This window comes from Lissotriton vulgaris, chromosome 12 (genome assembly GCF_964263255.1).
Source record: "Lissotriton vulgaris chromosome 12, aLisVul1.2, whole genome shotgun sequence".
NCBI lineage: Eukaryota > Metazoa > Chordata > Amphibia > Caudata > Salamandridae > Lissotriton > Lissotriton vulgaris.
Window position 1 is genome coordinate 79,245,672 of NC_141700.1, and position 23,943 is coordinate 79,269,614.

Below are 23,943 nucleotides of genomic sequence, written 5' to 3' on the forward strand. Positions count from 1 at the left end.
TTTTCCTTTGTGTGCTTTTTCCACCATTCTTCATCCTCCCCCCCCCCTTTTTAAATTCTGTTTGTTCTGCCTTTTTGGGTCACCCTTTCATTATCCTTTTTTTAAAATGTAATGTCTCCCTCTGAATAACATCACAAGTATGATTGCTCAGTTTTACCCTTGCAGATTTTGGGGTTAACAAGCTTTCACCTTCTCCAAAACAACCATATGTTTACTGACCAGGAAGAGGGGGAGGGAAAATTCTCCAGCCCGCTTCCATCACGGAGATTGAAAGACAAGGTTATAAGAAGTTGACATTTTCAAGTTTGGATTTTCCTAATGAGAACATGGCTATTAAGTGAATTTGAAGAAATTCATAATAAGCAGTACTTTGCACAGCTTCATTCAATGGTACCTTATAGGTAGTTAATTTGTTTAGAACGTATTACTTTACTACTTACGAGAATCGCCTCACTCTTCGACTAATCTTTTAACAGAAGAATACAGCAGATTTCCATATATTTGGCTGCTATTTGGAGTGGCATGATGGGCAGAAATCAAGGTGCTGGATTGCTTGGCAGGCAAAAAACAAGGGACTGGCGTGCGGACTGAGTGATGCAGTGGAAGAGATTCATTCACTGTGTCTTTTATTAAATTTTTGTTTGCTTTAGCAGAGGCCCCAAGTTCAACTGGTATACCCAGGTGTGTGTACTGTGCTTTCTATGCCACAACACTCCAAATGCATCTCACTGAGGAAGCCAAAGGAAGCCAAACTAGTTCTGTGTGCAGGAGAACAGGCTTAGCAGTTTTGGTGGTACTTTCCCTAGAGTACTGTGATTAAAACTGATATTTGGATCGCCGGTCTGTAGAATGCCACTGGCAAATGGGTGAAAAACAATTGAATATTCTTTTGTTTGTGGCAACATTGCCCATCATACAATTGTGTAGCTGTACACTCCTAGTTAAACCCCTTCCACACACCACCACCAAAACTAGTAAGTAGACTGTATCAATGGGTTTTATACCTACTTTTTAAATACCCATTCCTCACTTCAGTTCTAAATTTGAACCTAGGCTGTGGTACACAAATAATTTGGCCCTATGGCTTTGGGTGACCTAGCACACTGGGAACAGTAAGCCAGCCCATTGTCTTTAAAATGCCTTATTTTCTTTAGTCTTTTTCAAGAGTAATGCTATCTTTTCGATGATTTTAATGTTTTCTGCAATTCCCTATGCTACGTCCCTCCACCACCTGCTACAACTCTCTCGTCATCAACTGAGAAAATAAGAGCTAAACGTTTCTAGTACTCTGAAATACCACCTGGAAATAAGTTCTGAACATGTATTCAAATGTATTGTTGGTCTTCCTCTGTTGAAACCTCTAAAGTATCTTGCATTTCAAAGTTTAAGTAGCTTAGAAAATGTCATTCTCTGTAGGGGTTTAGGTTCTTGTTTCAGATGCAACATCTGTTTCGAAGTAGTGATACCAGAACTGGGTATTATTGATAAAGTACCCTCATGCTGATTCACTTATTTATGCCATAAGCCTAGCCAGCTGTCATGTTTCAGTCTTCTATGTCAGATAAAACTTGAAGAAACTGAGTGAGATTGATTGATGGGGAGTGGGTGTGGAGAGCAGGCATGGGGAGGGATGCTCAACATGGGTATCTCTAAAGAAAATATTAAATGAAGTGTCTTTTGGCTATCTTATTCTAGTTATATATGTAGGTTGCATGTGATTTCCAACTAGATTTGAAAAAGGTAAAGCACAGACTGAGTATACTGATATTGCTAGTAATGTTTTCTCTTTCCTTATCAGGCTACTCTAGATGTTGTAATAAACCTTCAGTTCCAGTATATTGAAAAGTTATGGCAGGCTTTCTGGAGCTCCAAGACGTCTACTGATGGTTCTACGCACCTGTCACCCAGGTACATATTAAGGAGGTATTCTAATACAAAATTTGTATCCTAACATTTATTCTCCTCTACAAAGAAAGTCAGGGTCTACAAGAGCTCTTCGATATACAGTTTCTCCATGTACGTACATTTTAACTAGGATGATAAGCTTATTTTTGCTGCATGAGATTTTATGTAATATGATGTACATCATCCCACCAGCCATTGCTTGATTCGATTTACAGTATGATGACATTTTGATATGTGTAACTGTTAGCATTAGCCACATGAGCCAATGAGGCATAGATGCTAAATGTGTAGAAATTAAACATGCCAAACACTAGTCTGCTCTCTCTGCACTAATGGGACTGAAAAGCGTTTTTAACTGCATATAGTGGAGCAGCCTTCTGGTTTTGTCAAAGGATGCTACAAGTATTAAAAACAAATTTAACTAACTTGACTTAAGGAAAAGAAAGCCGGTCGTCACAAAATCTAGCCGTTTAGTAAGCCTACCCCAAAGATAAAGGTTATGCATCTTTACCTGGACAGTCTTCAGTCTGGACCTGGCACAATGCCACCACCTACGCAACTATAAATAGATTTTCTAGAAGAAAGTGTGACTGACATCAATCGACCCTTATGAAGAAAGGACATTTTGAAGCAGCTGCCCTGCAGTAAGTTTCCAGGTGGAATAGTGGCAGGATAACTACAGGAACCATGACCTGAATGCCACATGAATGTGTGGTGTGAGAATAGTTGTCCTCATTTACCATGCAACTATCCGGCAGGAATTCGGATAGTAACGTTTGAATTGCATCGGGGTGGTGTTTTGAAATTGATTTTGATGCTGGTGCTTTCATAGACATGCTGCCTCCTACCACGACAACAGGGTTTCCAATGCTTTGGAAATGAGGATCCCTTTTCTTAGTGGGCCATCCCTTAGAAGGGCTAACTTCTCTCTTGAAGAATTGCCAATCTACCATCTTCGAAACACCCCAAAGTAGTAAGTCTGTTTTTGACCATTTTCAGCATAGCCTCCCAGAAAAGGTATCTGGCCCGGCAGATCATGTCTCCCAGTCTTTCCCTATTGGAGGATTTTAAATTGCCAATAATGAGTAAATGCAAAAGTCGAAAGATCGCAATGTGACAACAGTGATGAGAATATTTTGGCGACCACATTTTCGGTGCCCAAATCTAAGGCTGCCGTGAGATCCCAAAATGATATACCTGGTTTTGTAGAGCCCTCTTCCACCTCTTATCCCACCTTTCTCCGCTGGAAGATTGTGAGTGGTCATTGACTGAATAAAGAGCATGTCAGCGGGAAAATGCAGACCCCCACATTATTCCCCACAGCAAAGCAACATTAACAGCTACGGGTTGGAATTTGACCTACCAGAGATCATTTGCAATTAAATGTGTCATTTGGACTCCAGATTCAATGCCCTGGTCTATTGAAGTGGGAAAAAATCATGACTTATTATCTCCTACCAGATATGTATAATTTTGTTGTTTTACCTGTTAAGTTTGTTCTTTTTACTAAATTGCTTTGGATAATTTTTATTTTTTTATTTCTATTTTTTGTGTATTGCTTTTATACATTTTTAAAATGTAAAACAAACAACCAAGTGACATCTGTGCATACAATCCAGCATATATATTATCATAATTACATATGAGCGCATCCGTGGCGATGAGGGGGCCTCCTCTTTTACAGTATACTTAAGTGCATAGCAGTATCATATGCCCTCCTGGGGGTGGAGAGATTAGTGTAGTGCCAATGCACTATATTGATGGGAGGAATAGGAGATAGGTGAAGTGGGAATAGGGGTTGGAACCCTTGCAAGCTATCGGCATGGCCCATGTGTGTGCGCAGTCACCCCAAAAACAGCATCTTTCTGCTTTTTACAAATGGAATTGTCAATGGATCCTACAGTATTGCGCTCCATCTCAACCTGTGTGCTTGGTGCATTATTCATGGGTTTCTCCCTCCTCCCTCTCAGCTGCCTTCTATTGATCATTTATGGGTTGCTTGTACATGCCAGCTGTGAGTGCCATGGTATTTGTTACACTCTGCATGTACAGCTTGATTTCATGACTCCAATACTTGATACCAGTAACTCTGTGATATTTTCCCTTTTCTTCTTTTACCCTTTTTTTTGCCAGCCTTTAGCAGCACAGAAGGGGAAACTTTTAACTGTTATTCTATTGGTGATCCTTTGGGTCTTTTCTCTTTGTAGTGAAGAGGATCATGAAGGTGCCTTGCCAAAAGACAAATTAATCATCCTTTGCAAATATGATCCTGTTATGAAGTGGATGAGAAGCTGTGACCATATTTTATACCAGGCATTAGTGGAAATCCTTGTACCTGATGTCCTCAGGCCTGTGCCCAGTAAGTACATTTAGTGAATATTCAAGCATGTGTTCAGAGATTCAGAAATATGTGTTTTTTTATTTATTGGTTCATCAAAACTATTTCTCCAAGTAGACATTAAATTTTGGGTGCCGTGAAATCTTGTGTCCAATGACAAAGTCACTTAAATTGACAAAAGGAAAATTCAGTCTCGTACATACAGATCCAGTGTTTGATATTTGGTAGATGCAGGCATGGAGGCAGTCCAGAGAGAGACAAAATCATGAAGCCACAGATGGTCATTCTAAGCAGAGCTTGTGTCTAGGCACACTTTAGGCAAATCACAAGTACAGGGAAAGGAGGGGTAAAAGTCGCACTAGGGAAGGGGGCTGAGATGCGGTGCTGTGTAGTTGGCAACAGGGGTGATGCAAAGGCAGTGGGATGGTAAACAGGACTGTATGTTCTCCAGTATTAGGGGTGTCTTTCATAGATTCACATGCTTGAATATTCCCAGTCGTCTAAGTGGGAGTCCCACAGTACATAAAATAGGACTAATATATGCATATATAGATGAAAAATTACATAATCATACATATATACATATAGAGCAATTAGATATAAAGATATCATTCAGTTAAGAAAGTACCATAGAACAGAATAGGCCCATAGCGGCCTAAGGGAAATTCACTTTAGAAACATATCAGTGTAATTTTAATGGTCCACATTCCAGCCAATCAGGCTGCAACACCCTCTAGAACATTCTCCTCAGAAGCTCAAGTCCTCATATTTTCTACCGCACGTCGTGTGAAGGGAGTCTCCCTGAGTTCTGCTCAGTTTTTCTACTTTCATAGCTCATTTCTACTTGACAAATGTCTTCCTCAAGGAAATCTTTATTTAGACAATGTTCATCCTGTGGCAAACTGAGACTGTTTCATGAAGATCCACACAGTAAATGCATTTACTGTCTCTACCCGGACCATGAAGTCAAGAACTGTAAGTACTGCTGTACTTTTTCTGCTAAAACTTTAAGAGACAGAGAGACTCGTCTCCTTCTGTGGCTACAGAAGTTGAAGACATCCGAGTCAGTGGGCTCGGAGGTTGAGAGTGTCTCTTCATTTCATTCCAAAGCCACTCAGAAGCGTGGGTCAGAGACTGAGATGCCCTCTCCATTCCTCAAGAAAAGAAGACTTGCTGAAGTGTCTAAGAATGTCTCCCCACAGGACTTGCCTCCAACGCCTACGGGACCTGGTTCTCTGGCGTCACAGTCCAAAACCGTGCCATCACCTTCAAAAACGGGCACTGGCTCGTCAATGCGTCCGTCGACTACATCGACGACTAAATCAGTTGATGCTGTCTCTACGTCGACGACTACATGTTCAATGTCTTCAAGGACTACGTCGACGACGTCCACCTCGTCGACGACGACCCATGAGGTGAGACCCATTACTTCTCTCATTAAGATCTCGTTGACGACTGCCAAGACCTCATCATCGACGAAAAAGCTTCCGTTGACGCGTCCATCTTCGTCGATGCGTCCATCTTCGTCGACGAAAGCAACACCATCGTCGACTGGACCCAGCCCATCGATGGGAACCTCTTTGTCGACGGTGACAACGCAGTCGACGGTTGCATCCTCGTCGACGGTCCCACCTTCGTCAACGATTAAAATTCCGACGAAGACATCCTCGTCGACGGTGACATCTGCGTCAACGCTACCCTCTTCGTCGACGGCGAAAAAACCTTCGTCGACGAAGAATAAAGGGAAGTCACATCCGTCAATGGCTACGGATTATTCATCAGCAGACCCAGCGCTGACAATTCAGCCCCCTTCTGAATCTTCTGCCGCTTCGTTGACTAGCTCGTCAACTTCACACGATCCACTGGCCACAGCCACCACCTTCACAGTGGCCACTGCTTCAATGGTTAAGACTGGTACCTCTTCTGCATTTAAGTCCTGTAAAGTGTGGCTCTGCTCTTCCTGAACAATTGTTTCAGTCCGTGGAGGAGGACTCTAATGATGGTTCATATGTTGATGATGTTTTTCGACCTGCGTCTAGCCCCTCTGAACTTAAGATCAAGTGCCAGGACTATGACTAGGAGGAGGAAGAGGAACCGAAGATGGGGCAGATCTTTTCCCCAAAGAGCACTCTGAAACACCCATAACGGAACAGATGACCCAAATACCACTGTCTTTAGTGTCTAATTTGCAGCACATGCTGGATGATTATATTCACAGGTTTCCACCATCTAGGCCTGCTTCTCCAGTTCCGCAACCTCCTCCACAAACACAAGTTTTTATACCTACAGTAACACACAGATCACCAGTACGCCTTCAGCAGGACGCTGATAATGAGGAACAGGACCCTCAAAACACAGATCAAGATGACGACGACAACGTCCTCACTGATTGGGATGACTACAGGGCTCAAACACCTTCTACTCCACCAACATCGCAAAGAGCTTTGCCTCCAGTGGACATTGGCAGCTTTCACAACTTGATGGTCCATGCTGTCAAAAGGTTTCACCTGACTTTAGAGGTCCAGCAGACAGACTGTTTTTTATATGATTTCAAGAATCTTGGTCAGAGGCAAGCCCACACCATCCCGATCATCGATCACATTTGGTAGGAAGGTCTCAAATTAATGGAGCGGCCTAATTCGATCCCGGCCGTTTTACCTAGACTTGATAAAAAGTATAAAGCGCCTGAAAATTCTCCAGCATGCCTCGTTTCTCAGCCGAAGGCGGATTCCGTCATCACACAGGCGGCTCAGAAGAGGTCTCGCAATCCTGCCACACCTCTCACATCTTCCCCTGATCAAGAAGGACGCAAATTGGATTCCATCGGGAAAAAGTTTACCACTATGGAGGCCACAACAGTTAGGGAGGCTAATTCCCTAGCAATTCTTGGACGGTTTGACCGGCAGATGTGGTCCGAAATTGCAGCATTAATTCCACAATTTCCTGAGGCCGTCTGCGCAGAAGCGCAAGCCATTGTACAGGAGGCAGAGGAGATCTCTTCAGAGATCATCGACTGTGCCATCGACTGTGCCATCGACCTCTCATCTACGGGATTCAGGCAATTGACTGGGGCCGCTGTGTTGTGACGCCAAGGATGGCTAAAGTCAACTGCATTTCGTCCAGAGGTTCAAGCACGAGTGCTTGATCTACCCTATGATGGCGATTCGCTCTTCGGCAAACATGTCGATGACGCTCTCGAATCCATTAAAAATGATACGGATACGGCTCGGGCTTTAGCAACCTTCCAATATAAGAAACGGCCGTTTCGAGGAGCACGTGGTAGGGGCGGCAGCTCTTCCACTTTTCGTGGCTCCAACCAATATCGTTCCTTTAACGACAATAGACCACGAAATAACTACCAGGCTCAAAATCGCCAGACCAATTCAAAACCATACCAGAGAAAAACCACGTACAGAGGTGGTTCCAATGCTAAGAAACCGTGACAACCCCAGCGTAAAGTACACACCGTCTGTGAAAATTGGAGGTCGGATCTCCAAGTCCATCTTAAATTGGTCAAACATCACCTCCGATCATTGGGTCCTGGATGTGATCTCAAAGGGACATACTCTAGAATTTATAAAATTTCCTCCCAACCGCCTACCTACTGGTCGGCCCCCACCTCATTACAGAGATCTATTGGCTCAAGTCAAATAGATGATCAAAAATGGGGCTGTCGAAGTGGTACCGCAGGGGCAGCAGGGCAAGGGCTTTTACTCCCGCTTTTTTTTAATCGAGAAAGTCGGGAGAGTGGCGCCCTATTTTGGACTTGCGGGCCCTGAACAAATTCATCACAGCAAAAACATTTCAAATATTAACACTACTTCAAATTTTAAATGACCTCAATCCCGGAGAATTCTTCTCCACTATCGACCTCCAGGACGCATATTTTCATGTGCAGATTCACAACAAACACAGAAGACATCTTTGTTTCACAGTCAGACACCTGCATTTCCAGTTCCAAGTCCTGCCATTCGGCCTTCGCTCAGCACCGAGGGTCTTTACAAAGATCATGGCTCCGGTAGCTGCTTTTCTGCGCCTGCAAGGCATCCAATTTTACCCTTACCTAGACGACTGTCTTATAAAGGCTCCGTCATACCAGATGGCGAATCAGCACACTCAGGCCTGCATCTCACTTTTTCGCACTTTGGGCCTTTCAGTTAATTGCCAAAAGTCACACTTTCGCCCATCACAGCAGCGAGATTTTCTAGGAGCCTTGCTAGATTCTCAACTGGCAAAGGTGTTTGTCTCCCAGGAACGACAGGACTGCATACTCAAGATGGTACTTTTCCTGCAGTCAAAACAGTACGTTTCTGTCCGGATGTTAAAATCATTCCTGGGCATGGCTTCCTCCTGTATACATCTGATTCCACATTGCAGACTACATATGAGAGTCGTACAAGAGGAACTAGACAAGCAGTGGAAACAGATCTCGGGGTCGTTCAACGAAAAGATTCACCTCACGCCCCGCATTCAATCTGCACTGGAGTGGTGGGCTCACCCTCCAAACATCTCCATGGGACGACCTTTTCAAGAGACAACTCCCACACTGACGCTCACGATAGACGCGTCATTGGAGGTTTGGGGAGCACACCTCGAAGAAATGTCCGTCAAAGGAAAGTAGACTGCGCTCCAACGCACGTGGCACATAAATCGCCTAGAACTTCTGGCAATTTTCCTTGCCCTAAAATCTTTCCAGAGGGTAGTGCAGGGCCAATCGCTGCTGGTGTGGACAGACAACACCACCAGCATGCACTACCTCAACAAACAGGGCGGCACAAGGTCTCTTCTGCTCTCCAGACAAGCACAAGAAATATGGGACTGGGCGATTCACCATTAAGTCCATCTCTCAGCGATCCATGTGTCGGGTGTCTCCAATGTCCTACCGGACTCACTCAGCAGGTTTCTCACAGACAATCACGAGTCGGAACTCAATCAACCAACTCTAGAGTTCATCTTCTGTCAGTAGGGCCAAGCACCGATGGATCTTGTTGCGACTGCCACCAACAGGAAATGCCAACGCTTTGCAAGTTGTCATCCCCACAGAGAGTCGAGCAGGAATGCATTTTCGATCAATTGGTCGAACAAATTCATCTACGCTTTCCCTCCGCTCCCTCTAGTTCTGCGCCTGTTACACAGGATGAGGCTTTAGCCCTGTCATGTCATCCTAATAGCACCCAGGTGGCCACGGCGCCCATGGTTCATGGATCTCCTCCTGTTTTCTCAGAGAGATCCAATTCCGCTTCATCCTCTGCCTCACCTCCTGACAATGAAGCAGGGGCAAATCTGCCATCCAAATCCGGCGTATCTCCAGCTACATGCCTGGAACCTGAACACAATGAGTTTGCACGTCTGAATATCGACGCAGATTGCAGAGAAGTGCTGGCTCATGCTCGCGCTCCATCCACCATTAAAACCTATCAACTGAAGTGGAAGCGTTTCTGTGTCTGGTGCCACACTAAAGCCTTGGATCCAATGACCGCCAAGCCTGAACAGATGTTGCCTTTTTTCCTGTCCCTTGCAAAATCAGGACTTTCTCATTCCACTCTTAAAGTCTTCTTGGCAGCACTCTCCCGCTTCCGTCATGATGGTTCACGTCATTATATTCCTCTCGAATTATCCAACAGTTTTTCAAGGGCCTCTTTCGGATGTTTCCGCCCATTCGTCGCCCTCCGCCTGCTTGCCGCTTAAATTTGGTCCTGTCTCAGCTCCTCCTACCTCCTTTCGAGCCCATCCATTCAGCGGGCTTAAAATTCTTCACGTGGAAAGTTGCTCTTCTACTTGCACTAACATCCTCCAGGCGAGTAAGTGACATTCAAGCATTTACGATCCAACCTCCTTTTCTTCAGTTTTCTAGAGAAGCGGTTACACTACGCACCAATCCAAAATTGATTCCTAAGGTTCCAAGCGATTTCCACCTTAATGAACCTGTCATCCTTAAGACATTTTTCCCTAATCCTCAGTCTCCTGCAGAACGTTCCCTGCATTCTTTGGACTTAAACCGTTGTTTGAAATTCTACATTCAACGCACTGTGCCTTTTCGAAAATCAGATCGGCTCTTCGTGGCCTATGGACCAATCTGCAAAGGACAGCCAGATACCAAACAATCCATCACTAGGTGGATTTCCTCTGCCATTGCTTTTTGCCACCAACTGGCTGGAAAGCCCCTCTCTACTCCTGTACAAGCTCACTCCACAAGGGCGGTGTCAACTTCCACAGCCCTCTTTGCGGGAGTGCCTCTACGCCACATCTGCAGAGCTGCCACGTGGTCGAGCAGACACACGTTTACAAAGCACTACTGTCTCGGTTCAGCAGACGCCGCAGACGCGGCTGTGGGACAAGCGGTGCTACGGAATCTTTTCCAAAAAGGTGAGCCTCTGTTGCTTCCCGCCTCCAGTCATAAAGGTATTTTCTCTTGAATCATAGTATGCACAGTTTTACGTTGAATGGTGTTATGTACTTTGTTTTATGCTACCTTTATGACTCATGTTGTGCTTTACTGCTTTCTAATCTTATTCAAGCATGTGAATCTATGAAAAACACCCCTAATACTGGAGAAGAACATAAGGTACTTACCTGTAAACTGTGGTTCTCCAGTATTTGTGTCTTTCATAGATTCACATGCGACTACCCTTCCTCCCCTCAGAGGCTCTCTTCTCCTCATGCACTCTTGGACACTTTGCGCTACGAAAATCTGAGGACTTGAGCTTCTGAGGAGAAGGTTCTAGAGGGTGCTGCAGCCTGATTGGCTGGAATGTGGACCATTAAAATGACACTGATATGTTACTAAAGTGAATTCTCCCTTAGGGTGCTATGGGCCTATTCTGTTCTATGGTACTTTCTTAACTGTATGATACCTTTATATCTAACTAGCAGCCTGTTCCGACGTTGTCCGGGTATGAATTGCTGCCGACCAGTAGTATATTGTTTTGTAGGATTTTGTTTAGATAGCATTTCTTATCTGTGACAGGCCTGTGAAACGCTCCGATTCACAGTGCACTGCTGATGCACTTAAGAGTGCGCGTTCAGTAGTGTGTGAACTCGAGTTTCCCTACTTTATTTTTCCTTGCAATAATATATAGCGCGAACTTGACAACATGGCATGAGCACAATTTACATTACAGTAGAACACATTCATTTGTGGTAGGCACGGGGAGACAAAGGGATTTGCCTGGAATCACAGGATGTTGAGCTGATGCCGAGATTCGAACGTAGCTCCCCAGCTCTAAAGTTCGCAATTCTAGAACTTGTGGCGGGAAGTGTGTCTAAAAGTGTATGTCTGTGCTGGCCATCAATGAGAGGGACCTGTGCATTTTTCAAATGGGTGGTGAAAAAATATGAGTATGTTGCTGGAGATGTGGGCCGCCGTGCCACCAATGTACTTACTGGGGGGAAGGTAAACACCCATTATTCCGCAACTTTCTTTCCGCATACTATCACTCCGCATACTTTCATTACGAAAGTACCATGACTCCACAATGCCATTATAACGCATGGCATTACATTTTATATGCTTTTACCACACATACATTTACAAAGAAATTTGTTGTAAATGCATGAATATTAAAAGGATGTTTTTTTAATGTTTGGATAAGGTAAGTATGGGTATTGGGGTATATGTTTTGGGGTGTTTGGGTATTTTAAGGGTTCAGTTATAGTTTTGGGTTATGGGGTACAAGGGGTATTTTAAGGGTTCAGGGCTAGGTTTGGGTTTTGGGGTGCAGGGGTATTTTTAGGGTTCAGGGCTAGTTTTGGGGTACAGGGGTATTTTAGGGTTCAGGGGTAGGTTTGGGTTTTGGGGTACAGGGTTTTTTTAGGGTTCAGGGGTAGGTTTGGGTTTTGGGGTACAGGGGTATTTTAAGGGTTCAGGGCTAGGTTTGGGTTTTGGGGTACAGGGGTATTTTAGGGTTCAGGGGTAGGTTTGGGTTTTGGGGTACAGTGGTATTTTTAGGGTTCAGGGTTAGGTTTGGGTTTTGGGGTACAGGGGTATGTTTAGGGTTCAGGGGTAGGTTTGGGTTTTGAGGTACAGGGGTATTTATAGGGTTCAGGGCTAGGTTTGGGTTTTGGGGTACAGGGGTATTTTTAGGGTTTAGGGATAGGTTGGGGTTTTGGGGTACCGGGTATATTTATAGGGTTAGGATGGGTTAGTGTTTAAGGGTGTTGGGGTATTTTAAGGAGTAAGGGTGGGTTATGATTATGGAGTGCAGGGGTATTTAAAGGGAGCAGGGTGGGATTAGCACACCATATGAGACATGGCATGAAGGGCGGAACGTACCACACGCCCCCAGCGTTCGACACGCCCACAGCAGACACGCCCACAAGGGACTACTTTGCTGGCACGGTTCTTTTACCTTTTAAATGTATATGGTGGGCGTCTGCATAGCCTATGTTCTTCTGCTGCAATTGCCCTTTCCAACGCTGTATTGGGGGTTGTGATTGGTTCTGTGGTTCCTGAGATTAGCCCCTCAAAGGTTTGGGCTCTCTCTTTATTATATTAGTATGGATTGCTCTTATATTAGTATGGATTGCTCTATATGTATACATGTATGATTGTCATTTTTTCATCTATATATGCATATATTACTGCTATTTTAAGTACCGTGGGACTCCTACTTCGACGGCGGGGAATATTCAAGCATGTGAATCTATGAAAGACACCAATACTGGAGAACCACAGTTTACAGGTAAGTAACTTATGTTTATACATGGACCAGTCCAGGACACAGATTGGCCATTTGAAGAGTGAAATGAGTGTGAAGGGTAGTAGTCTCCAGTAAAAGGACATTTGAAGCTGAGTAGAGTAGATCAAATGTGTGTGGAAATGGTGCATGTATAGTGAAGAGCAGATAGAAGTTGGAAGTACAAAAGTTGGGACTGCGTTGGAGGAGACACTTGAAAGGACGGTATGGACACAACGGGTTTTCCCATACAAACAACTTGAGAGTCTGTAGTGTAAAGACATGCAATCAGAAAGGTAATCTTACATTTTCAAGCTGGAACTTGAGAACAAGAAAGAAGGCATGGTAGAAATGGCTTGTTAAGGCAGTTTAACATCAATGTTCCCCACTAGGATAACACTGACCAGAGGGTGGCCTAGTCTGGCACTACTCTACATACATTCCCCTTAAGGCTTCCAGCAGGCCCCTAATGCTACCTCATGAATCTAGGCTTGTTATTGCTCCAAGATGACTTGTGGAATATGGACCAATATTATTTGATAGTTTTCAGTCACCAGCAGACATTTGCATTCCTGCGCTTTGTAGGAAGGGGTTTCGTAGCTAATTGTTGCACTCTGAGAAACCATGTGGTCCCTGGCAGTGCCATTTCATTGCTGGAGGAGGCTCCACGTGAGATAACCTGTGGTGCTTGAGTTCTACTAAGAAACAAAAGAATAAGGACTTGGGTAGGAGGTGCCTGAGATTGCTTCAATCTTCTTTGTGAACCAATTTAAGTGCCCAGTATAAACTCTCCGCTAATCTACTGGTTTCTCATTGGATCTTTTTTAATATTCATAAGCATTAAAATTTCGGTCTACCTGCTGGATATACTGTAAGATGTATTTGGCAGAAACATTCCTTCACATTCATCAAAATACATAAAAAGAATCCTGCATTTAGGGTAATATGGTGCTCTTATACCCAACATCTGGTCCGGCACTAAAAACTACAGGTGGAAAACAGCAAGCACTCTCGTTCAGATAGCCAGTTTTAATCTGCCAGAGAGGGTAAAGCCGGGTTTTTGTGCCTTACAGAACGTCAACATCTAGTTTATAATCTTAAATGAAGATGCACCCACCTTACCTAGTTTGTTTTACTGGGGTACACTGAATATGAAAGTGGCTGATCTTAACTCATGAGTGGGATGGAATTGTTCATATTTATATTGGATATGGACTAGTCCAAGGTGGGTGGAAATCTAAAAAAAAAAAAAACGCACAAAAAAAACGGCAAATGACCTTGATAAGAACCCTCTTTTTAAGGTATTTCCAAAGCAAGTTTGTTTGAGTCATTTTGTTTTCTTTGTATTCACCTAAACTGGGTTTAGAAAGTTCAATACTCTATGTGACTCAGTATAGTCACCTGAACTACCAAAGGACAAGTCTTTGCTGGCAAATATGGTAGAATCTTAAATAACAGTCTCAATAATAGGTGGCTGGCTTACTTGGCCTGCCAAAGATAAGTTGGCATCACAGTGAAATCCAAGATTATGGACAGAGATAGCAGGTACTAGGGTGTCTCCTAATTCAAGTGGCCATAGACAAGGTGGTAATCTAAGCAGATTTGGAACTGGATACTACCAAAACTACTGCCTTGTCTGAGCTGAATTTCATAATATTGTTGTCAAGCCAGCTCACCACTGTAATCATGCACTATTGGCGGCTTCTAAGAATCCAACTTTGTGTGTACTGTAGACTTGCAAGATGTGAACATAACAGTTGACAAACATTGAGAAGCCTTCATTGTCAGCAGTATTGCTTCCCAGTCCTTCCCTTTAGCTCGAATTCAACCCAAAGAACATTTTCTATTACGCAACATCGTTTTTGAGACTGGCTTCAGATAACTTTTATGAACCTAGATGAGTGACAGAAGCCTCACTCTTCTCAAAACATAATTTACAGAAGCCTTTGACAATATGGACTATAGCTTCGGGTAACCTCTGAGGCATGAACAGTCATTCCAGACCAAGACATCTGGTACTTGGTTCTAGTTTGTGGACAAATTAATAAAGTGTATTCTTCAGAGGGCACACTGTCTTCTAAGCACTAAGATGCCCTTTAATTTCAGAAAATACTTAATCTGACAACAAGACCAATATCCTGCTTTCTGAATTCCTCTGAATGAAATATTTTCGTTACATCTAAAGGTCTATCATAACAGTTCAAGAGACTGGTATGGAACTGAATCATTTGGAAACTAGGCCCTCAGCTAGTGTAAGAGCCATTGGGTCAACCTTCACAATAAGCCAAGCAGATTATACCATAGTTGTACTAAGTGTATAAACGAGCAAGAGCTAAGTCTATGGCACTTCTAAGGAGGCTAAAAGATTTTGGGTTCTGGCTTTTTGCTTTATCAGCTAGTTAGAAAACCAAAGTGGACAGGCTGAGACTCCCTGTTTCAAGGATCCAAGCAGGTTGTAAATAAGAAGTGCACAAAACACCCTTCTCTAAGTCATTAGGATCAGATGTAATAGAAGTGCATTTCCAAAAGTAGTAAGGCCTATCTTCAAAATGTGGTATAAATGTTGCTGCTTTGACTGTTCCAAATGTCGTTCTCAGACAAGTTTTCTTTTCACCATCAGTGACTATATCGACTAGACAAATTTATTGTGTGCAAACTACATCAACTGACTCCAAAACTGGCACTTTGATAGAATGGACTTTAATAGAAATTATTGTTGTGATTGAATGGTCATTATTTTCTTTAATGGAGTGTTCTATCTTAATGTTTACGTTAGCAAAGGTTTTCCAATGATTAACTAGTATAGCGAATTACATTTATTTCTTCATTTTAGACATATTATCCCCTTTAAATTCCCTATACCTGGAAATGTATTGATCTGACCCCTAGTACTTCTCATCAAAACTCGCCACCTATGACTGCTGCCCATTCTGAAACCATTGAGTTCATGTCTTACCGAAAACAGAAGCTTCCATACTGTGACCTGAGTAGGCGATGACTACTAAGGTTTTTTGTAGTGCTGGGTTTAAATTCTAACTGGATTTATAAAGACAAATTGTTGTATCCAGTTAGTATGTTTTCTTAGAGATCATCAATATTCAATCTCTGAAAATGCTTTTGATCCAGTATGTAGATGGCACTGTATGTTTGAATGATTTTAAAGATGCACATGGTGGAGCATCAGGATCAAATGTATGTACCTTTCATGTTGCACAACTGATGGATCATACTCCTTTAGCCTTCATGAATGTGGCAATGCCTACCTGCACTTGCCCCCAACACCACCGTACTGCTCAACAAATCACATTACTACGCTGATACTTGACATATTTACACATGTTCCTAAGTTTGTACTGCCAGAAGCTGCTGGCATTTGAAACCTTCTTTGATGCCTCCCAAGAGAAGCTCTTCTGTTGTCTACTATCAAAGTCGAGGTATATTTCAAATGAATGTAGTCCGATATATGTTAAGTTTTCCACAGTAGGAAAATTGTAACATATTTTTTACTATATTGTCATTTTTTTTTTCCAGGCACCTTGACACAAGCTATCCGAAACTTTGCAAAGAGTTTAGAAGGGTGGCTGACCAATGCAATGAGTGACTTTCCCCAGCAGATTATTCAAACAAAGGTAAAGTTGTCCATGCATTATTGCAAGAACCGGTGTTGCTCGTGAGACCAGGGTTGTACTGCCTTAGAAATCATTTAATTTTCATCATATTGCAATATATGATGTTACACCTCTTACACAGGTATTTGTATAATTATAGCACTATACTGCTGAAGAATATTTACTTGTTTGTTTTTTCAGAGTTTGAGCATCTTTACTTTTGTTAAACCCACAATCTCTACACCCTTCAGTTGTGAAATGATGTATGTTGCAGTTTTGCGCCTCTCATTGATAAGTGTTCTCAGGGTGTAATGTGTCCTGGAAAAATTAAGGCACAGGCACCATACATGTTATATTACACACCTTTGAGAATTGTGACATATCAAGGGCCGTATAGGAAGTCAAAAGTTGAAAGTTACAAGAGAGCTAAGCTATTTTTTCTTATAAAGTGGACTGGGTCCGCTGCATCAGACTCCAATCGTAGCAAAAGGGCCACATGAGGCAATAATTCCACCTTGGAACTTGGTGTGTTCCATTTGCACACCACTGGTTCTATCATGGAACCTACCCCATTACTGCCATTTGCATAAGCACTGAAAGCCATGAATGAGAACTCTTTGTGAAGGAACTTTTCACCATCTATGACCTACTGTGTTAGGGGCTCCTCCATCATTTGAGAATATTGACTATACCAAGATGCCTTTTTCCCTTGAAACATTGCTATCAACTTTCAGTGTCTAGACCACCCAATTTATGGAACTTGGAGTTAAGAAAAAAAGCGGATTGCAGTCCAGCCTTTATAGTATGTAGTACCTAAGAAATGCTCCAAAATCCTGCCTACTGCCGTTTCAAGAGAATGACACTCTATACTCTTCGGTGCCTGAATCTGGCTGAGGCAGTACCTTGAGCAGCAATGTCCTCAAATGGAAGTTTCTCGCCTCTTGAGGACGATGATCATGCTGCGGTATAACCTGCTCCATAAAGAGTCCTCCTCACTGATGCATCAGATCAATAAGATGCATTTTGGAGGACAAGTGGTGGTGACTTCAGCATTTTCAGATTGGACAGACTTCATCTGTTGAATCTGTCAATCTAGCCTCGGTCAATGAGAATTCCAATGGATTCTTTGATTGCCTATAGGGGAGAAAAATGTTTTATTTCACTTCATCGGCACCTGTTGACAAGAAGGGCAGACTTATGAATGTTGTTGCCCTGGTCTTCCATGCTTTGTTTCTATCTAGATAGCATTTCTATCTACAATTTGTGACTACTACAGTTCTGCCCTGTTTGAACCATATAAACCAGTTTAGAGATCGGCTGCCTAGGGAGTTAAAATGCTCATTAGGACCTGTCTCAAGGAGGGTATGATCGCTACTGTCCTAGTTCTTTAGTCCCAATCAAGAGAAATCCAGATGCACCCTCTTCATGTGAGTTTAGAGGACTAGTGAAGGGAGACTTGGTGGCTAGATTAACCATATCTCCCTCACTCCTTACTTAATTTTTTTTAATTTGGTACTCTTCTAAATCATCCCTTGAACTTGTGTACTTTTTGACAGGGACAAAGTGTCCTGCAAAAAGGACTAATGGAAGAAGTTCTGCACGTTTTCTGCAGAAGCAGATGTTGCAAGAACATGTCAGCAAAAGACCTATTCAGAATTTTCTATATTTGGTTAGATGTTTCTGTGTTTACTATGTATGCATGTGTCTGCTATTTACTGCTTATCCCAATGTCCTTCTCTGGTATCTTTTTCATGACTTCGACTTTGAAAGATTGCCTGAATGGTTTTATAGTGTTTTATCACACAGAAAATACACCACATTTCCTGGGAGTTAAAAGAACTCTTAGCCATTAGGAAGGACCACCCAGCATAAGGTAGACTATTAGAACATTTCCTGGAAAGGGCCTTTTAATAGTTATTAAACCCACTAAAAAGTTGGTGAAATCCAGCAACAGTGTTCTCGTGAGCCTTCAAAAGTATACCATTGCCTTAATGTTCCATCAAAAACTCATCCCCCTTACTTGGCTTCAAAAGTCATTTGACTTCTATGGTATTGTTGCCATCCTTCTCAAATTTGTAAAAGTTAAGAAATGGAACGATAACCTAAGATATAACAAATTATTTAAAGTTTGTTGCAAATCGTGGGTCTGTCCTTGTTGTTTAGGCATCTTTGAAGCAGTCAATGGCTGTATTGATCTTCCCTGAATCATTTGTTTTCTTTAAAGTCTAATGTACCCCTCATGAGCCTCTTCCCGGAAATCAGAGGGCCCATGCCACAAGCGAGAAAGCAGCTCTGGAAGCCCTTACAAGAAATGACCCATTCACCAGATCCACATGGAAGCCAACAGGATATCAGTCCACTAAATGGACTTGGTCCAAAGCACCTTGATTGGCCCAGCCTTTCACAGTAACTTATTTGCATAGTTTATCTGTTTTTCTTCTTTAGCTTAGTTTTCCCCTCTACTGGATTTAGGGATTATGGTGCTGTTCCAGTTCAATATTTATGAATCTCAAAGATTTCATTATGAAGACGGGGAAGTTACTTAGTTGAAATCCATCATAGATCTCTTCTTTTAATTGATGGAAAAAACACCTCCACAATCTATGCTAGAAGCATTGCCTACCTAATTTGTTCCTACTCTGATCTCCATGTGAAATTGAATCACTTAGTTGGCACTGTTGAGCATTCTTGCACCTTGTCACTTTACAATGTTGAATTCTCTATTGTAAAATGTGTTCTGTCCACGATTTTACAGTTTTTACCCTGCTTGTTGCTGAAGTTAAAGTGTACCGGAGTGCTAAATGTGTTTTTTATTCATTACTTCTTTACAATTATGTTTTCTGTATAATTGAGATTGGCAGATTAATCAGCAGGTAAAAAGTGTTTTAGCTAATTGCGAGCCAATGATTCACTACAAGTCTTACCTCTTACATTTTGACTCCTAGAACAGCATATTCATTTTCAGTGTAAAATTACAACACTAATACTCTTGACATGGATGGGTAATTGGTATAAGACTGCTTACAGCTATCAACAAGTCACCTATATTACAAAGGTTTGTTCATGAGAGGTCATATGTCTGTGATTCTTGCCCTAAACATTCATAATTATCATTTTGACACCGCTTTATGTATGTTGGAAGATTAACTCTAGTTATTTTATGACCTCATTTCAAGGTTGGGGTAGTAAGTGCCTTTGCTCAGACATTACGAAGATATACATCCCTAAATCACCTGGCGCAGGCAGCACGGGCGGTGCTCCAAAATACCTCTCAGATCAACCAGATGCTCAGTGATCTCAATCGAGTGGACTTTGCCAATGTTCAGGTAATTTCTGTCTCCATGTCTTTTTTTTTCTCTGTGACCATCATTTCTTGTTTAAAAATTTGGGGACCAAATTGTTAAGCAAAATAGAATTCCTAGAGTTGTAAGAATTGAAATATTCTACATATCAAGCAATCCATCAAGCTGAATAAAAGCTGTTCATGTTGTTGCCTTTGTGATGCATACAGACGCTATCAGATATTCTTGCTCTGTTAGGTAGCCTGGGTAGAGTCATTGGCCAAAGGAGTCGAGGAAGGTCCACCTATGTAATGTTTGTACCATAGTAACGTTTGTCACACCTTCCCTTCTTCCCACTTAGTAACATGGCGGCAGCTGTCTCTTTGGAAGTGAACAGGAATAAAGGTCAGTGAATAGGTCCTGTGCTGGACCTGGAGGAGTCCGTGCAGGACCTAGATCCCCGCCTCCTATGGCGACGTATTGCCCTGGTGGAGTATCTACGTCGACTCCTCGATCTCCCTCTCCGTCCGGAGCGTGATCGTGACTTCCTTGGCTTCAGTCGATCCGCCGGTTCCACCGGAGCGGGCTATTTTGGTCTGGCCCGGGTCTCCGGTTTAGGGGTCCCCTTGGGAGGGGTCGGAAGTCTGGGCAACGAGACTGACCTCGGAAGGACCGGAGGTGGCTTTTCTGGCAACTGAGGTCGAGGTACAGGTTGCATAAGTGGTGGTAGAGGAGGAGGAGTAGGGGCCCTCGGAGGGAGACCCCTTGGCAATGGAGGCGGGGGTGTAACCGAACGGGGTATTTATTTATTTATTTATTTTTGGCGATTTTTAGAGCGCGCAAATACCCTGGGGTGTCTCGGCGCTGTGGTTGCAGAACTCTCCGGAGGAGGAGGGGGATTAGGCAGGGAACAACCATGTCTTTAGTTGTTTTCTAAATTTAAGAAGGGTCGGAGCGCACTTGATGTTTAGAGGAAGTGCGTTCCACAGTATAGCTGTGGCCACAGCAAAGCGTTTGTCGCCCCAGTTGGCCCTTCTTGTACGGGGGACCTTGAGTAGGTGCGCTGAGGATGACCGCAGAGTTCTAGTATGTTCAAGCGGTCGGAAGGCTCTTCTTAAGAATAGGGGTCCTTGGTCGTGAATAGCCTTGTATGCAATGCATAAAGCCTTAAACTTGATGCGGCTCCTCACCGGTAGCCAATGTAATTGTCGGATGTAAGGGGAAACCGATGCGAATCTAGGGATAGATAGCAGAGTTCTGGTGGCAGCATTCTGGACGGTTTGCAGTTTAGTAAGAACCTTTTGTTGTGTATTGAGTAGCAATGCGTTACAGTAATCAGTTTTGGAGAATACTAATGTACTGACCAAGGTTTTACCTGCATGTGGCGGAAGGTATGGGATTAGTTTTTTTATCCTTTTAAGTACGTGGAAGGAAGAGGAAACCACAGCATTTACATGTTGCTGGAATGTCAGTTTATTATCGAAGATAACGCCCAAGTTGCGTACCTTCGTCACAGGTTCTGGTGGTTGTCCCATCTGGTGAGGCCACCATTGAGGGGACCAGGTGGGTTGAAGCCTCCCGAATGTCATCACTTCTGTCTTATCAGAGTTGAGTTTAAGACAGTTGGATGACATCCAGGAGCTTATTGCCTTCATTCCCATTTGGAAATTGTCTGCTACTGAAATTCCGTCATTGTATATTGACAACACCAATTGGGTGTCGTCAGCGTAGGTAGTGAGGGAGATTCCACAGGATTTTATGACCCTCGCCAGGTCCGACACATAGATATTAAATAGTGTCGGACTTAGCGAGGATCCCTGTGGTACTCCACATGGCAAGGAGAAGGTCTGAGATGTGAAATTGCCTAGTTTCACTGTTTGTGGACGGTTTGACAGGAATGAGGCCAAGAGGTTTTTTGCTTTGCATGTGATTCCTATGGCTTCGACACGGTCAATCAAGGTGGCGTGGTCGACCGTGTCGAAGGCCGCAGATAGGTCCAGGAGTACTAGAACTGCGGCTCCTCCATTATCCATCGTAGACCTAATCTCATCTGCTGCTTTCAGCAGTGCCGTCTCTGTTCCGTGGCCCTGTCGGAACCCAAATTGGGTGTCGTCCAGTAGATTATTGTGATGGATGTAATTTGACAGCTGGATATTCATGATCTTTTCAAAGATCTTTGCAGGGAATGGAAGGCAGGCAATGGGCCTATAACTAGCAGGAAGGAGAGGGTCTAGACTAGGTTTTTTTAGCAGCGGTTTGATTATTGCTTTTTTCCACTGCGGAGGGTATACACCGGATTCGAACATTGCATTGCAGATGGTGGTTAGGGGAGGGGCAATAACCTCCGAGATGAGGTTGAGGATATTTGGAGGGCAAGGGTCTAAAGGTGAGCCGGATTTGGTTCGAGCAATCAGTGGTTGAATAAATTCACAGGAGGTAGGTTCAAAACCTGCGAATGAGGGGCCGGTGTCAGCTGTGGAATGAGAGGGAATGGTCGTTACCTCAGGTGTAAATGTGTTAAAAATGGCTCTAACCTTGTCCTCGAAAAATTTTGCTAATGCATCAGAAAGGGCTTGAGACCCTTCTGACTGAGGAACAGATGGGTTGGACAGGTAGGTTACTACTTGAAATAGTTTCCCTGAGGAGTTTTTCGCCTCATTAATTTGGCTTGTATAGTATGTGGTTTTCTGTTTTTATGAGTTTTTTTATAGTTAGTGAGAGCGCTTTTGTAACTAATCTTGTCAGATGTGTTCAAGTTACGGCGCCACTGCCGTTCAAGGTTTCTGCAGTACTGGCGCTGAAGTCTGAGCGGCTCAGAGAACCAGGGGGCTGATGGGCGTTTTCTAGTCCGGTGGGAGGTTTTGAGAGGTGCTAATTTGTTGCAGGCTTCGATCAGAATCTCCGTATAAGTGTCTGACGCTGCTGTGGGATCATGCTCATTAAGTAATACACCTCGGAGTACACCGAGCCCGGTGATCCGCCTTTCTTTCCAGCCTAGGACGTTGGCGAACCTCCATATGGCGTCAGACCTCCTTCCACGTCTCTTCGGCGTCGAAGAACGGCGACCGGACGGCGAGCGTCGGTCCCTCGACGTTGAGCGTCTTTTCCTCGGCGTCGAACGTCTCTCCCTCGACAGCGAGTGCCTTCGCCTCAACGGCGACCTCGTCCGCCTCAACGGCGACCTCGTCCGCCTCGACCACGACCTCTTGCGCCTCGACGGCGACCTCCTGCGCCTCGACGGCGATCTACTCGATGACGATCTTCTCCTTTTCGCCGACGACGAACGGCGGTGTCGCCTCGACGTCGAGCGCCGACGCCGGGCCTTTCGACGTCGATCGACGACTTCGACGAGGATGACGACGAAATCGTCACAGGAGACTGACGGCGGTCTGTTCAGTTCCTTCGACGTTGAGCGTCGACGTCGCTTCACCCTAGACGATGGGGAACAGACTGTAGTCATCCCTCTCGACGCCGTAGTCAGTGCAATCAACCCGAACGGAGAATGGGGACGCTTGCTGGTCTTCCTGCCCCTGGGGAGCCCCCCAGAGGCCTCAGCACGGGCAGAGGAAGCCCCTCCAGACCCACCTTGCGCCTTCAGCCTTCTTTCCTCAAGGCCCTGAAGCCTGATCTTCTTTCTGTCCTTCAGGGTCCTGCCAGAGAAGCCCTGACAAATCACACACTCCTCTGGGACATGGGAAGAGGGAAGGCAGAGGATACACACCTCATGGGGATCTGATTTGGCCTACTTCCTGGAGCACTCCGGACATTTGTCAAATAATGCAGGCATATTTGACATCAAAGGGTGCAAAAACCAGGAAGAAAAGCACCAAAGTACTTTAGAAAGCACTCACTTGAAACTAAAGTGAAAAATCACCAATAAACCCTTGAAAAGGGAGAGCTCAATGCTCCAGGGTCCTGCTTGCAGGAGCTGGAAAAAAGAACTGAAAGTAAAAGGGACCTGTAGTGCATTCTGGGATACTGTGAAGTTCTGGAAAGTTCTTAAAGGCACAGTATCCTGTTCTGAGCCACATAATGGCAGCCTATGGGACTTGTCTGCCCAGGTCTTACTCTCTATCATTCCAGAGGGGTTTTGCTGCTGAGGCAAGGGAAATCTGGACAGGCTTTGCTGTTTGTGG

The 23,943-nt window shown here is 43.9% G+C and overlaps 1 protein-coding gene across 3 annotated transcripts in view; it reads left to right on the forward strand.

The window, feature by feature from the left end:
* RFX2 (regulatory factor X2) overlaps positions 1-23,943 on the forward strand; it is a 183,561-nt gene that overhangs the window by 120,722 nt on the left and 38,896 nt on the right. For all 3 annotated transcript variants that reach the window (XM_086947229.1, XM_086947227.1, XM_086947228.1), the window contains 4 exons: positions 1,799-1,908; positions 4,113-4,264; positions 16,450-16,547; positions 19,703-19,852. In XM_086947229.1, the coding sequence (XP_086803355.1) occupies positions 1,799-1,908; positions 4,113-4,264; positions 16,450-16,547; positions 19,703-19,852 (510 nt within the window). The remainder of the gene's footprint in view (positions 1-1,798; positions 1,909-4,112; positions 4,265-16,449; positions 16,548-19,702; positions 19,853-23,943) is intronic.